This window comes from Pogoniulus pusillus, chromosome 3, assembly GCF_015220805.1.
Source record: "Pogoniulus pusillus isolate bPogPus1 chromosome 3, bPogPus1.pri, whole genome shotgun sequence".
Lineage (NCBI taxonomy): Eukaryota > Metazoa > Chordata > Aves > Piciformes > Lybiidae > Pogoniulus > Pogoniulus pusillus.
This window is the reverse complement of record NC_087266.1, coordinates 28,289,871-28,305,603: the sequence shown is the minus strand read 5'-3', so window position 1 is coordinate 28,305,603 and position 15,733 is coordinate 28,289,871. Positions and strand designations below refer to the sequence as shown.

At 39.9% G+C, this 15,733-nt stretch overlaps 1 protein-coding gene and 1 long non-coding RNA gene across 2 annotated transcripts in view; one reads left to right on the top strand and one right to left on the bottom strand.

The window, feature by feature from the left end:
- Positions 1–15,733, top strand: part of TRPC4 (transient receptor potential cation channel subfamily C member 4) — a 176,153-nt gene that overhangs the window by 68,603 nt on the left and 91,817 nt on the right. The window contains exon 3 of the mRNA XM_064173376.1: positions 913–1,317. Coding sequence (XP_064029446.1) covers positions 940–1,317 — 378 coding nt within the window. The 5' untranslated portion in view covers positions 913–939. The remainder of the gene's footprint in view (positions 1–912; positions 1,318–15,733) is intronic.
- LOC135191253 (uncharacterized) lies at positions 11,646–13,583 on the bottom strand. The gene is made up of 2 exons (XR_010308778.1): positions 13,521–13,583; positions 11,646–11,998 (listed from the first exon to the last, which is right to left on the bottom strand). It is a non-coding gene; the product is annotated as an uncharacterized LOC135191253 (long non-coding RNA).

Here is a 15,733-nt window from a genome sequence, read left to right as displayed (position 1 = left end):
TTATCTCATGTAGATTTTGTTTTTCCTTTCAGGCTCTGAATCCTAATTGCTACATTAGTAAGTGCTGGTTGGAAAAACATTTTATATGGATGTTTTTCTGACAGCATATGAAATTGAATCAAAATTTTGATCGGAAAGCTCAGCACTGAACTGTGAAATCTCTGCCTGCCACAGAGGAGTCAGGGCATTTCAGCAGCACTTAGATGTAAATGCTAATAACCATTCCAACTCTAACATGTTCTTTATCCCCAAACTAAAAAAAAAAAAAGAGAGAGAGAGAGAGAGAGGAGAAGCTGCCTTTAATTGTCCACTCACAAGCACCAAGTGGCATCTGGGCAGATGTAGAATATCAGAGAAATTTGTATGGAGGTACAGGTCTTATGAAAGCCTCAAAACATGCTGAAGTGCAGCTGAGGTAACTGGTATGTCTAAGAGGCCTAAGTACCTTAGATGGGACACTGAGCCTATCTCTAAGTGATGTAACTGTTACCACAAATGAGCTTAAAATATCTAAGTGCCTTGTAGTAGTTTGAGCAGCAGTTACTGTGTATAAGTATATGATTAATCTGTGGGAAACATGAGGCAGTGGAACTTCCCAAAGAAGTTTAGCAGAGCTACGCATTTGTTGCAAACTACATTGCATCATATCATCTCACATTTGCTAGTTTTAAGGAAAACATACAAAGGAATAATATGCTAACAGATATGCTCTGACTTAGTAAGTTGTAGCAAGTTGGTTATGTATGTTTTGGTTTTCATGTTTTACCAGCCATACTAGAAGTTTTCTTGATCGGGACCATTTGCACTTTCAGCATCACTTTTGACTTTTAAAGTATTTATATACCACAAATAATCAGGTGTATTGTTCTCCCAAAATATGTTATTGATTTAATCTTTCTTTTCATATTGCAGAGATAAAGTATTAGAATGGCATGAAATATGGCCCAGTTCTACTACAAAAGAAGTGTCAATGCTCCCTACAGAGATCGTATCCCTCTTCGTATTGTACGGGCAGAATCTGAACTGTCTAATTCGGAGAAAGCCTATCTGAACGCCGTGGAGAAAGGAGATTATGCCAGTGTAAAGAAAGCTTTGGAGGAAGCAGAAATTTATTTCAAGATCAATATTAATTGTATTGATCCCCTGGGAAGAACTGCACTCCTTATTGCAATTGAAAATGAGAACCTCGAGCTCATTGAGCTGCTCCTAAGTTTTAATGTGTATGTGGGAGATGCTCTACTGCATGCCATACGAAAGGAAGTAGTTGGTGCTGTGGAGCTGCTGTTAAACCACAAGAAGCCGAGCGGGGAGAAACAGGTATGTGCAAGACTTTCCACTAGATTTCTAGACCGTGTCAGTGAAAAGAGAAGAATTGTGCAAAAGGAGAAAGAAAAAGAGAAAAAACAAACCAACCAAAGAAAAATCCCTAACCATCATCCTTGCAAATTAATATCTGAAATCAGAAAATCAAATACTTTCATGACATATGTGTCGTGTTTGTTTCAGTTTAGACATCCTAGAGTCATTTTGGGTTAAAAGGAAACTTTAAAGAACACATAGTGCAATTCATCCTGCATGGTCAGGGACATCTTTTCACTAAACCAGGTTACACAGAACACCATCCAACCTAACCATAAGCACTTCCAGGAAGGGGGCATCCACAGTTTCTCTTGCCAGCCTGCACCACTGTCTCATCACCCTCATTGTAAAGTCTTCCTTCTGTCCAATCTAAACATTTCTTCCAGTTTAAAACCATTGCACCCTCTCCTGTCACTACAGGCCTTGGTAAAAGAAGTATCCATCTTTGTCATAACCTCCTTCTATACACTGGGAGACAATTGTCTTCTCTGTGCTGAACAACTTCAACACTCTTATTTTTTTACATAAGGAATGGGTTTCAGCGCTCAGATTTTTGTGGCCCACCTCTATGCCTGCTTCAGTAAGGCCATGTCTTTGTTATTCTGTGGACCCCAGAGCTGGCTGCAGTATTCCAAGTGCAGTCTCACAAAAGCAGAGTAGAGAAGGAGAATCGCTTCCATCAGTCTACTGGTCATAATTCTTGGCATGCAACTCAGGATTCAATTGGCTTTTTGGGCTGCAAGCATGCATGTTCATGTCCAGTTTTTCATTCACCACCATCCCCAAATTTTTCTCTGCAGGGCTGCACCAAATCCCTTCTTCCCCCAGACTGTATTGATATTGGACATCGCCCCAACCTAAATGCTGTGCCTTTCACTTGACCTTGTTAAACTTCATGAGGTTCACATGATGCCCACTTCTCAAGCCTTTCAAAGTCATCTTTATCATCCAATCAAATCTGCACAGATCTACAAGGATTATCAGTTTAATGTAGTTAAGTCATTTGAGATCTAACTTCCAGTAAGAAAGGCTAAAATCATCCTGTATCCTTCTTTCTCCTAGCCTGAACAATAAGGATTTTCACTTAAATCTAAGAATATCTAGCCAGAATTGGGCTCACATTTAACTGATCACACACAAAATCCCTTTCCTAGAAGACTATGCAGTAATAAGATGTAGACCATGAGGGTTTCAAGCCTTCTGTGTGAAAGTCACTATCTACACACTCAACAAGCAACACTGGGAAACATGACACGATCAGTCTCTAGTAGTTGTCCATGTTACTAACTATATTGAAAAAGAGGTAGACTCCTCCCTTCTTGCCTTCTTTCAGAGGAAAAAAAAGTTACATGCAATCTTATCTATGATAAATGGATACCTACTCTGCTTCTCCTTGAACCATCTCAAGACATCTCTAGGAAGTAGCTAGCCTCTTGCATATCCTTCTCATTTAAAGAAACTGGTTGAGACAGGATAGCATAGTCCATAAACTCTGCTATTCTGAGGAGTCTTCAAGGAAGGAATATCTTAAAAATATGTATAATATTGTATTATATTTTAATATCTTTCAATTTCTTTGTATCACAGGTACTATATTAGTGTATTTCAATGTATTTCAATATGTTGAAATGATTGCACCCCTTTCACAGAGAATGCATACAATATACTTTAATTACAGTATAATGTACTTGCTATGGATAGAATTGCAGATAATAGGTAAAGAGTATAATTTTTGCTGATAAAATGGCATGAACTCTATTCTCTTTTTGTTATGGAAAGAAAGAAATATAGTAAGTCTTTGTACAAATGCATGTGCCTGCCTTCTCATCTAGACAGTAAGAGCAGAGCTCCTTTATAATGTCAACAGATTTATGACAGAGAAAGGGAAGAAAACTAGATTCACTTTAGGTTTGTCTTGTTTTATTATTTCTGAACTGAATGCAGATGAGAATATAGCATGTGGGAATTTCTCAATACAATATATCAGAACTCAGAGGGATCAGTGCACAGCCCTGTGCCAGGACAGTTAAACTGCTTGTGTCTCCATTCTTCTCTGTATCTCATCTCTGATCTGGCTACCTGCGATCCCCTTATTAATGAAGAAAAATGGAGATGCCTGAAAAGCAATTCATTCCATCCTTCTCAATTACTTGTCTTAAGATACCATAAACCATTTTTTTGGACTAGCTAGAGAGTCTGCAAATGCACCTTACACCATGTGCCTACATTGCAGTTAGTTTTTTAGACCTGACTTTGAGGGCTACATTCTGATATCTACCCCAGCTACTGTAATGGAAATGCTGGAGTAAAAATAGTAAAACTTGTTTTAGTTGAGCTTCACAAGAAAGCAGACGAGAGGTAGGCTTATTCTGTGGGTGCATACTACAGCATTAAATTAGCCACAAACCACTTTGCTCCAATCTAGAGGTTAGTTCTCCGGGCTGGAACTTGAGTGTGTTACTTCTGTGTCACATTCCACTGCTGGTTGGTGTGAAGAGTGCTGCTTCTGGATGAGAGAAAGGTGGTGGATATTGTTTAACTAGACTTCCAAAACCACTGTTCCCCACAGAATTCTCAGGGCCAAACTGACTGCTCATGGCTTGGACAAGCACAGCTTCGATGGAAATTTATCCTGGACGAAAGGGCCTAAAGGGTGGTGGTCAATGGAGTTAAATCCAGCTGATGACCAGTCACAAGTGGTGTCCTCCAGAGCTCAGTGTTGGGACCACTTCTGTTTGACATCTTTAGTGATGACCTTGATGAAGACATAGTGTGTCATCAGTAAGTTTGCAGATGGCACCAAGTTGGGGGGCAGTGTTGATCTGAAGGAGGGTAGGGAGGCTCTCTAGAGGGACTTAAATAGATTGATTTTATGTGCCAATGTTAATGGCATGAGCTTCACTAAGGCCAAATGCCAGATCCTGAACTTGGGACACAACAACCCCAAGCAATGCTACAGGCTTGGGGAAGTGTGGCTGGAAAGCTGTCTGGTAGAAAGGGACCTGGGGGTTGTAATAGACAAACAACTCTGGTGCTGGTGTCTTCTCACAGGTAAGTAGTGATAGAACAAGAGAGAATGGCCTCAAGCTGCAAATGGGCAGCTAACGTCTAATTTAGAATGGTCATTAGGAAACATTTTTTTCCCAGCAGGAGTGGTCAGTCATTGAAATGGGCTGCCAGGGAGGTGGTTAAGTCACCAACTCTGGATGTGTTTATAAGTCATTTGGATGTGGTACTTGAGGGTATGGTTTAAGGAGGAACTTTGTAGAGTAGGGATAATGGTTGGACTTGATGATCCTGGGGGTCTTTTCCAGCCACAATGTTTCTGTGATTCCCCCTCTCTTTCTTGGTTTTCCTAGTTTCACTTAGTGAGGGTCCTCTCATCACTCTAAAGCACAAAGAATCATGGATCATTTGAACAGAGATACCTCCTTTTGTGACTGTAGAAGGCTAGGCTTGTTCATTGCCAGTGCAACTACTTTCAAGTCAGTCCTTGCAACAATGGTCTTTAAACAGATTATTAACATGTACATGTTCTTGTTTGCACTGAGGATCCCAACAACCGCTATAATTCTATGATTGTTGTATGTGTAGATAATCACCTTGGTTCATTTTTAGGAGCAGGTCATGCTCAAGGGAATATATATATATATATATATATATATATGGGCAGCACTTTGGCAATAATGCCACCAGTAAATACAACAGTGCACATCTAATACAATCCAAAATACCTGCTTTATGCTTAGAAGTGTATATTCAATTTTTTTATTTTCAATATTTGTCCACCCTCCCCAGAGAAGAAAGTTTCTTTGGAAACTTATTTCAACAGCTTGACCTTTTTTTGATTACTTTTAACTGTAAATGTTTGACATATTGTTTAGATGATGATATATTTTCAGACTCTACTTTTAATAACATGATATTTTTGCCTGTTTGCCTTTCCTTTTTTGTATAATAATGGTCACGTGTGGCGAAACACTGGCTTATTGAAGTTAGTGGGAATTTTGCCATTGATTCAGTGAGGTCAAGATTTCACCCATTTGCCTTCCCCCTCCCCCCCCCCACTCCCCGATAAGTTATTCCCAGGGGAGGCAGATGATAAGGAACAGAAAAGATGCATGTGCTAAATACTGGCAAGCTCAAGAAACAGTTTAGATTATCGAATATTTTATTAGCAGTGAAAGTTCTGAACATTCAAATGCAAAAAATAACCCAATAAGGCTCATGATTTACAAGTAAATGAATTAGCTCTTACTATTTCTTTATATCCGTGAGAGGTAAGCTGTGTATGATGCATAGTTCATTTCAGCTTCACCCTTATGCAATAGTGTGACTTTATTTGCAAAATGAAAGAAATTTTAAGCATGAGATTTCCTACAAAATTCAAGACAGTATCAGAAAAAGAATGTTCTCACCTATCAACAGAAAGCTAGAGTTCTTCAGTACAGTGGAAATTTATTTCTTGAAACGTTTGATTTGCTTTTTATTTTGTTTAAAAAGATAATAAGAAAATGTAAATATGTTAATTTTGAGCAAAAATTAATGTATTTTGTAAAAAGAATGCATTTTTGCATTTTTGATGTTTTCAATCAATATCCTAGAAATTAAGAGATGCAACTGAATGTTTAATACTTCATCGTCTTCAAAGAAACTCTCCAAACAACAGTCATATGTTAACTTTATGTGGAAACTCTCTCCTTTACTGACCACTCAGACGTTTTGCTTGATGTACTTTGCATTTCAAAGACCATAGGGGTTACGGCGGGTGTAGGTTCATCAGTCCATGGCTATATCTGGTGCCACCTGGTGACTACAAATGAAGCAGCTTTGAATTCCATTTGACTCCTGTTACTCAATTTGTGAGTGAAGCTTTTGTGGTATACATTAACATAACTCAGGAAAAAGTTTTGTCAATTATGTTATATTTCCTACACTTTTTTTTAGCTGCACCAGCTGCTAAAGTACATGTAAAAGAGAATAACACAAATTAAGGTGAAAGAGTTGAGGAAACTTGTCCAAGTCCTTTTAAAATGTCAGTTCTTCAAAGCCTTATGTTCTGAATTATCTGCCAAGTCACTTGTTGCTTACCCTGATGGATAATTGAGTACCAGATTAAGAGGGGGGGGGGGGGAGAGAAACCTGTTCTTTAAGATTTAATATCTGCAGAAAACATTTTTGTCTTGCTAAATTGCATTCAGAATCTACAAATGGGATAGTGGTTAAGTAGCATAAAAAATTAGAAAAGGAATAGAATAGCTTTATCTGAATCATAACATGCTCTGGTGCATGATGAATTTGGGAATCAGTCTCTAGCAGGATGGTTGACTGATCAGAACTGTGTGTGTATAAAGAGAAGACTGAAGCATAGGTCTTCTAAGAATGCTACAGAGCTCCTAAGTGAAGCTGAAGTCTTAGTTGTTAAACTTGAATCTGTGTATCACTGTATTAGCTGACAGTCTAGATTTAGGGCATGGGAACCTGACTGCAAAGTTTACAGGCTAGCAAAAGCATGTGGTGATGCTTTTATTTCTCCCTGTTCACTATTACAAGTCGATTTTGTAATACTGTGGATATTTTTGTAGGTGAATACCCTAGAGACAGCTTTCTGCAGATGTCAGAGAAAATTACCGGGCTAACACTGGATTGGCATTTGCAAACATAAGGGAATTGCTAGAGGAGGGGAAAGTTTATGATAGGAGAGGGAGGTGATTACAGTCTTATGTCCCTGGTTCATTCTTTTTGTGGTGTGGAAACCATCAGTGTGAAAACACTTCTGAGCATGGAGGGAGGGTCAGGTTAAGAAGGTGGAAGCTGGCACACTCCAGCCCTTGCAACTTTCTTCCAGTGATTTTGGAGCCAATATCAAGTTTGGCTGATAAATCTCCTGTAGGGCAGACGATTCAGACATGTGGTTGCTTTGGTATGCAGATCAAATGTCATCTTTACTCTGACTTCCCCAGAGGTGCCAGTGTTCTCAGTGAGGCTTCTATCCCTGTCTCTTGTCCACTGTCTATGCAGGTTTCTCTGTTAACAGGAAGATCTTTCTGCCTGTAGTGCATCAGTTCCCTTGTACATCACCTCCATTTCCACTGTGTCTCACCAAGGTACATGATATCTATTTTTTTTCTTATCTGTTTGGTCAACACTGGAGAACAGTCAATGCACAACAGTCAGTGCATACTTTCTGATGCCTTGCCTTAGGAAACTTGTGTAAGAATTGCTTTGATTGACTCCACCTCTGCAAGAATGCTGTCAAATGTGTATTTCCCTTCCCAAAGGGGAGACAGAAGGTCTTTAAGATCAGCTTGACTCCTCTCTCCTTCAGTGCATTGTGCTCTTACACCATTTGGAAAGAAAAGAAGAGAAGAAATTGCTAGCATCATGCTGGAAGTGGGAAGCTGCAACTTTCACAGCCTTTCTGCTCTCCTTGGGAAAACTAATGAAGTCACATTATAAACTATTTTATATAAAACCCCTGTCTCCTACTTACTATACTATATACGTGTTGAATTTTGCCATCTCATGCTTGCAACCTCTGTTTCTGCTGGGGGGAAGTCAAGAGGCCAAGCCTCAACTTCCTCAATGTGTTGGCTTCTAAGACTACAATTCTGTGGCACAGACAGTATTTTTATTACTGATTTTCATGGATTTTCCAGAAGTACCTCAAAGGCCAAACAAACGAGAAAAAAAAAAAAAAAAAAAGGATAAGTTCAATGTGTTGTCTAAGTACTGGAGGGAAGAAAAAATCTGTTTACTAGAACAGACAAAGCCCAAACCTCTGAAATATCTTAAAATGTACAGACAGACACATCTGAGGGACTGAAAGATTCAGCATATTCCTTGGTGAAGGCAGCATTGTATATGGGTACACTAGAGACAGTGTATATGACTATGTGGAGTGGGTTGAGAACTTAGTCCCCCTCACAACTGAAATTTACCAGACCAGTTCAGATAGCTTGGAAGTATGATAAAGTTATATTTACAGCAAAGCTAAATTTACAAGCATATATACACAATAAATGTTCATGTACTTATATACAATGTAATACAAAAATCCAAATTTTCCTCCCAAAGAAAGTCCAGAAGGGGCCCAATGCCACCATCTCTTTCTTTCAGCAAGGTTTATGTGTTGTTAGCCAAGGTTTGTGGAAGAGATTAGAGAGAGGAACAAAGAGACCCAGCACTCAGAAGCAAAGAACAAAGAATTGTTTATACTTTGGCTTTTTATACTTTGTAGCTAACAAATGAACCAATGATCTAATTTCTCTTATTAAATTATTCCAGTGAACCTGAAACGAGCACACAACAGATACAGATACTTGAATTATCATCACCTAACCTTCACTTCTTACTGCCTTTTCAGGGGTAGATGTCAGTTAAGACAGAGATGATCAGAGTAGAGATTGTCAATGTCACCTGGTTACAGTGGAGCTGGAAATACTCACATACTCCAAAATAACATATACTCACTTTAAAAAAAAAAAAGTACACTTTTCCTAATAGTCCCTATTCTTTCTACAAACATGGTTAGCTATTATTTGGGTTGCACTCAGAGCAAGGGATTAAAACTTCTGATTTCACTATCAGGTTTCTGAGGCTGCCTCAGGAAGAGCACAATTTGATTTACCATTTTCTCTCCAGACAGTAGGCAACCTTTCTTCATCAACATTTAAGGGCATTTTTAGTAGTCTCCCTGGTCATCGTAGGCTTTACAACTGGGATATTCCAGAGTAGCTGGGTAATAGGTATGGTATGTTCTAGCCTTTATCCCTGAGGGAATGGTCTGAGATGAGAGATTAAACTTTTGTTTTCAGGATAAGAACAGAAAGTTGTGATTATACTTTTATGTTACAAGGAAAATATGTCTGGAAGAGATGGGTGAGAGAAGTCACATGTAAGAAAGGCAGCACCTCTGATGTCTTGCAAGCTAGATATGAATTCACGAATCTGACCTATTTGAGCATATCCTAATGCTGCTGTATGTCACATGCACAATGCTTTCCAGGACATTTTAGTCATGTGTGTACAAGAGGATCCAGGACATTTTGGAGTTCCCAGATCCCAGGGAACTCTTCACCTGGGGAGGCATCCATCCACCACCCCACTATCTAGGTGTTAAAAGAGCTACCAGAAAGATACAGGGAGGTCTGGCCAGCCATAGATCTGGTTGATCAGCACCTCAGATCTTGCTCTAACATTTATGTGCTCCTCAGTAGACTAGCAGCCACTCTGAATTCTTGCACAGGAAGAGTTATCCAGATGGATCATTAAGAAAGCTTGCTGTCTTGGGACTTTTTGAGAGGTAGTCACAGGTTAAAGTTTTATTTTATAAATCTTGATGCATTTAGGTGATTGATAATTATTTGCAATGTGGGAAGATAGAAGAGGAGGTGTTGACAGTACAAATTGTCTTCAAGCCACTTCAAGAAGTTCTCAACAGAATAAACAATGATTGATCTTATGCCAAAATGTGTCTCAGTGTCTGTTTTTTTTTTTTTTAAGCAGTGTTACCATGTAGTATTGGAGAGAATGAAAGGATGTGAGAGAACAAACAGGAGAGAATGGTCCCATGTGAGGGTATGTTAAGAATGCTGTACAGTGTAGTTTTTAGGCCAGTGAGTCAGGCTGCTACATGGATATCCAGATGCTCACCTAAGCTATCTGGGAAGAGATGAAGACAGCAAGGCTAGTCAGCTTTGCAGGCAAAGTGCCTTCAGTCTGGCAGCATTCCAAAAACCGGTAAGAAATCTAAAGGTGAAAAGTCAGGAAACAGCATGACTGCAGCATGCAGTCAACACAGAGCCTGAAAAGTCATTTTCTATTCCTGAAATGCTGGCAGCACAGATTCTGCTCTTCTGAATGAGCTCCTATCTCCATATCAGTTTTGTCACATCTCTTAGTATCTTTGGTCTTCTTGAAATTGCCCTTTGAGGAGTCCTAGGGTGCTGAGATGAAGCCAGTGCTCTTCTCTGTAGCTGCTTTCATATTCTGACTTCAGACTCAGTCAGACTTCTCTTAGTACATGCAGAGCATGTAGTCAGCTTTGGTCCATTATTTTCCTTCCAAGACTCACAAAAGGATATAATTTTCCAGGCCCTGCATTGCTCCACAATCCAGCAGTGTAGATGGAAAAGCTGCTATGTCAGGGTTGTACTTTCTCCTAGTAATAGCGTGGATCATCACGGACATGGCAAGGAAATATAATCAGGTTGTAGACCCAGTGCACTTGTGATGGATCTTAACTACAAAGATGTAGAACCTGTTGTTTTAAAATGCCATTTTGTATTTTTAACATAGTTATTGAACTGCAATTTACATTTGTGAAACAGAGGCAGAAAGGAAGAGAGCTACTTTACAAGCACTGTGTGATGCCTTGAAGTTTTACTGGGCTAAACTTCTTTCGCCAGTAACTTCATAAATATCAGTTGCAATCACTTGTGTAATGCTCTTCATCTGATGAGATTAAAACATAAATTTTGTTTGAAAATGTCTCCCACAGTAATTAATGAAGTAAGTGCCTTTATTTGAATGTACTGATTAATGACAGTCTAACTAGTGATAAGTATAGAGGAGGCAATGCAGAGCTATTTCATAGAGCCTGAAGTACATAGTCCTGAACTGGAACGCGAGGACCTAGCTGCTTGGGTAGGTAGTTGAGTATTTTTTTTTCCCCAGTGCTGTATGATTAATTAGAATTTTCTGACAGGTTTTAATGTTGTATTGATAGAGATGAAGGGGAGGGGCTGTGTAGGGGATGTTCCGGTTTACTGAAGAAATAGATATAGCAGTGTACTGGTTTTAGCTAGCCTATCCATGTATTCAGTCTTCCCTATAGTCACTTGGACTCAAGAAAACAACACACAGTTTTTAAGAAGAGGTGTCCTGTAAAGGTGGAGGTGAATAATTGCATATGAGGTGGAGATATGGGTTTATGAAAGTATTGAGGGATCCTGGTTTCAAGTTTAAAAAAGAAAAAAGGTCCATGTGTCAATTATGTCTTGGCAATAAATCCAAAGTGTCTGTGTTTGTGTGTATCAGAGGTAGGGTGGGTGGCTCTGTAGAAAAACCTGTGACAATTACTAAAAGAACCTATGACAGTTACTAAAAAAATACTCCAGAAGCTGCTATGCTGCTGACATCAAATAGATCTGCTAGATTTCAGTATAGAAGTATGCAGTGATTCCTACAATATACATCCATCACATTGTAACAAGTGCTAAATCAGAACATTCCAAAGGTGAAGTAGTGGCAAAAGAAGCATAATAAAGTATGGAGAAATGTGATCATTTCTTAGCTTGTACAAAATGATGAGCCATTTTTTATTTAGAGAGGAAAAAAACAATTTTATATATATATATATATATATATGTCCAGCATAATCCTCACAGCTGGATTTCTGGCAGGCACAAGGCAGCCTACCTGTCCTCCACCTGTGCTGCAAAGATGGAGACCCTCCAGTAGGTCTTGTGTCATATGTGTATATCTCTCATTGCCTAGAGTATCTTAAATGTTGACAGCTGCCTGTGCCTAGGTACCTGAATTACTCCTTTAAGTACACCCGTATAAGCCAGATATCTGAGCTCTCAATGAGGTCAGTGAAGAGCTAGATAATCTGCTGACCAAATGAAAGTGTCTCCTGAAAGATAAAAAAAACCCCAACCAACATTTTTGTTGACTCCACATCGACCAGGGGGTCCTGCAAAGAACCTCACATCAAGTGGAAAAGTGAAATACGGGGCTTCATGTGGGACATCCTTGTTTATCTCTGAGACCTGGTGTGAGACCTGTGCCTGTGTGGAGTGGTGATTGGAGGTCACACAGGGCATCTGGAGGCATCTCAAGTAGCACTAGACACCTAAATGGGAGGAACTGAGACAAGCCCTAGATTTGCACTGGAACTTAAGATTCTAATAAAGACGTAGAGCCTGTAGTCAGCTGCCTACATCTGGAGATAAACCCAATCCTGTATGTTCACCTACAACCTATTTTCTCTCTGAATCTGTCCAATGCAGAAACCAAGGAAAGATTCTATGAATAGGACCACCAGAGCCCCACTGTTGAAATAAACTCTTTCAGATGCACAGCTGTTCCTGCTGGATACATCCTTGCAGGCAAATCAAGACCACTGTAAAGTATTTTCAAAAAGCCATGTTTGTGAGAGTCCCAGTTTGAGACCACAAGCTACCCAGGACTGAAGGACACAAGTGACTCTTACTCCTTGTGGAGAATGAGAAGATACTGCACACTGATTGGAAGTTTAACGAGGTAGTGTATTTACTAGCACAGATATGCAAAAGGCAATCAGGTAGAATGGATACATCCACAAGCTAAGCTAAATCCGTTGGACTGAAACTATCCAGAAAGCCATGACTCCTTCCACACCCAGCAGGCCTGAGAGTAGGCCAAAACTGCCCTCCTCATCTTAGCCTACAAAGCCTCATCAGGCCACATGATGCAGCTCAAAATTTCCTGCTAGCTGGAAGCCATCTCCCCCATGCAAACCATGAGATAAGGAGGCACATGGGCTCTGCCTGGAGAAAAGCAGTGATGGGAGGAAAGGCAGGGAGGGGAAAGGAATCATATCAGCCAGGCACTGGCTTAGAAGCTGTGATACCAGCAAGTGAAGTAAGATAACATTATTAAAACATCCTGGGACAGCCAAGTCCATTCCCTGGGATGGATCTTGGCCTCTGTAGTTTCCTTAAGGGAACCTTGGATCCTCTCAAACTACCACACTGTGCTGAAATGCACTTACCTGAGGAGCTTAACTTAGACACCTCTTTAACTCTCTTTGAGAGTCAAACATGTAATCATATAGAATAATCTTCATAATTAATGGCCTTCCAAGTAGATTGGAGTTTTGTTCCACTTCCCTTGTTGGGGACTCTCAGACATTCCCTCCATGCTCATTCAGTACTTCTCAAAATGCTTCACAGATTTAGTCCTGCCTTTTTTTTTACCCTTTGACAGGTGAGCAGAAAGCAGCAGTTAAACACAGGGGAGCTCAGGCTAAATGAGGAGGCCCAGCCAGCACTTGTGGATGATGTTAGAGCAATCATCAAGCCTATTCCTACATAGCCAGGGGGCCACCAGGCCCCCCAGCCTTTGATCCCCTCCACCACTCACCCACTGTGCATGCACCAGGGTGGGAGACTCACCAGTGGTGACAGGAGGAAGATCCTCTGCCCAGTCGGGCAAGCTTGGGGCAGCTGTCTCTTCTGGGGCTGATTAGAAAGGGGAATGAGCAAGGGGGGCAAAGTGGTCACACCTGGGGCGGGAAGAGACTGCAACAGCACCCAGGTGCTGTGGGTTTGGGGGAAGAAAGGGGGAAATGTGGGGTGGGAAAGGAGCAAAGATGACATTCTTCACAGAAAGAGTGATTGGCATTGGAATGGGCTGCCCAGGGAGGTGGTGGAGTCACCATCTCTGGAGGTGTTTAAGAGGAAACTGGACGAGGCACTTAGTGCCATGGGTTAGTTAATTAGAAGGGTTAGGTGATAGGTTGGGCCTGATGATCCTAGAGGTCTTTTCCAACCTGGTTCATTCTGTGACTCTGTGTCCAGCCATGGGAAAACCCTATGAAAATGTAAAAAAATGAATATGCCATTGTCGAGAAGCTTGCTTATGCATGGCCCTCAGCACTCCACTGTCAATTTTGCTGTTGTCATAGGGTATCCCTTGTCAAATTGTTCTGTGTGTGGTAAAATTTATGAAATCTGATTTTCACACAGCTATGTCCATCAAGATTGCATTTCCTCCAGTTTTAATGATATGGATATCATTCAAAGATTTTAAGAGCTGGAGGTACTCATTATATCCTATTTCTATGAGTTTTCCATTAGCTATCCAGTTGAGCTCACACCCAAGAATTTTCTTTAGATCTCAATCATCCATATCTTTTAGGAAATTTGAAGAATTCAGTATCTTTAATATTTCATCCTGTTAATATCTATCTGTAGGAGCCCAACAAATTCAAAAGTCACAACAGACTGACTGAGTCCATTAACTTGATTAAAAAGGCTTACTTTTCTTAGGAGACTAGAAATTTAGCCTGTCAATACTGTCAATACAGGAGACATATACATGTCACATAGTGTGCTGATATAATTATTTTAATTGTCTTTTATACCAATTCCAGGATCTGTCTTCCACATCTTCACCCCAGACCAGCAGAAGGCAAAATTACTTCCCCTTTCACTTCATCTATATTAATAAGGGTTTGTAACAAAATATTATTTAAGTTTCTAGGCTTGTCACAGTGTGTGAAGCCTTCTGGCAGAAGAAAAATAAATAAATAAATGCAACCTGAAATATCTACCCTCAAAGCTTTACAATTCATATTATGTAATATCAAGATGCAGCTGAGTATTTGCAGAAAATGCAGAAAAATCTGCCACCATTTCATTTGCTACCAAATGATGCCAATTGTGAGGGCAGACAAGCTGCCTGAAAAAAAATTAATTTATTTTCCCTAATAGTTTAAAATTCTCTTTATTCAGCTCCTGTAATTGCTTTGTACTGAATTGAGTAAAGATAAACTTACATAGGCTCAAAGTAAAAAATTTAAACTTAGTATCCTGAAGCACACTAGGAGAACCATTTGTTACTGGGATGCATCGTGTGCAAGATGCTTACACATCAAGATCTGCAATCAATCAGTAAGCCCAAGAGGAATACAATACTAAAGTGGAACAGCTAACCTGAAACAAGATCAAGAGGAGTACAACACTAATCTGAAACAGTTACCCGAATCCAGAACTCAAAGGAGACATTCAAATCAGACTTGATGTTACCCTGGGCAGCCTGATCTAGTTGGAGGTGTTCCTACTCACTGCAGGGGGTTTGGACGAGATGACTTTTGAGGGTCCTTTCCAACTCTGTGCAAACTGTGAAGCTGTGAATTTGAAGCAATCCATTCCCCTTGGTACCACCTTCAATGTCTTCTTTCTAGAAATCTAGCCTTAAATACTTCTAACTAACTATTCTGCTCGTGGTCTCTCACCGCATAGGACAGTTTATAATAATACACACCTCTGCCATTTCTCCTTTGAGTTCTTTGCAGTGGAAATCCAAAAAGATCTTTTATTTCTAGCAATCTTCTATTTTTCACCATTCCATCTTTACAAAATCTCATAAGCAGTTCAGTTGCTTTCCTGCATACAGGGAGGATCTTAAACTGTCTATCATTAAGGAATTTAACACAGCTGAGAATGTCATTCATTTGTAATAAAATTCAGTGGTCAGTCCTTTGCCTCTCCAAAGAACCTGCATTTTTCACTCAAAGCATATCCTAGTGCAGTTGCATGAGACTTGATATCTTCTGTTTGCTTCAGAAGCAAGTCCTGTATGGTTCAAAAACTGGATCTGCTGC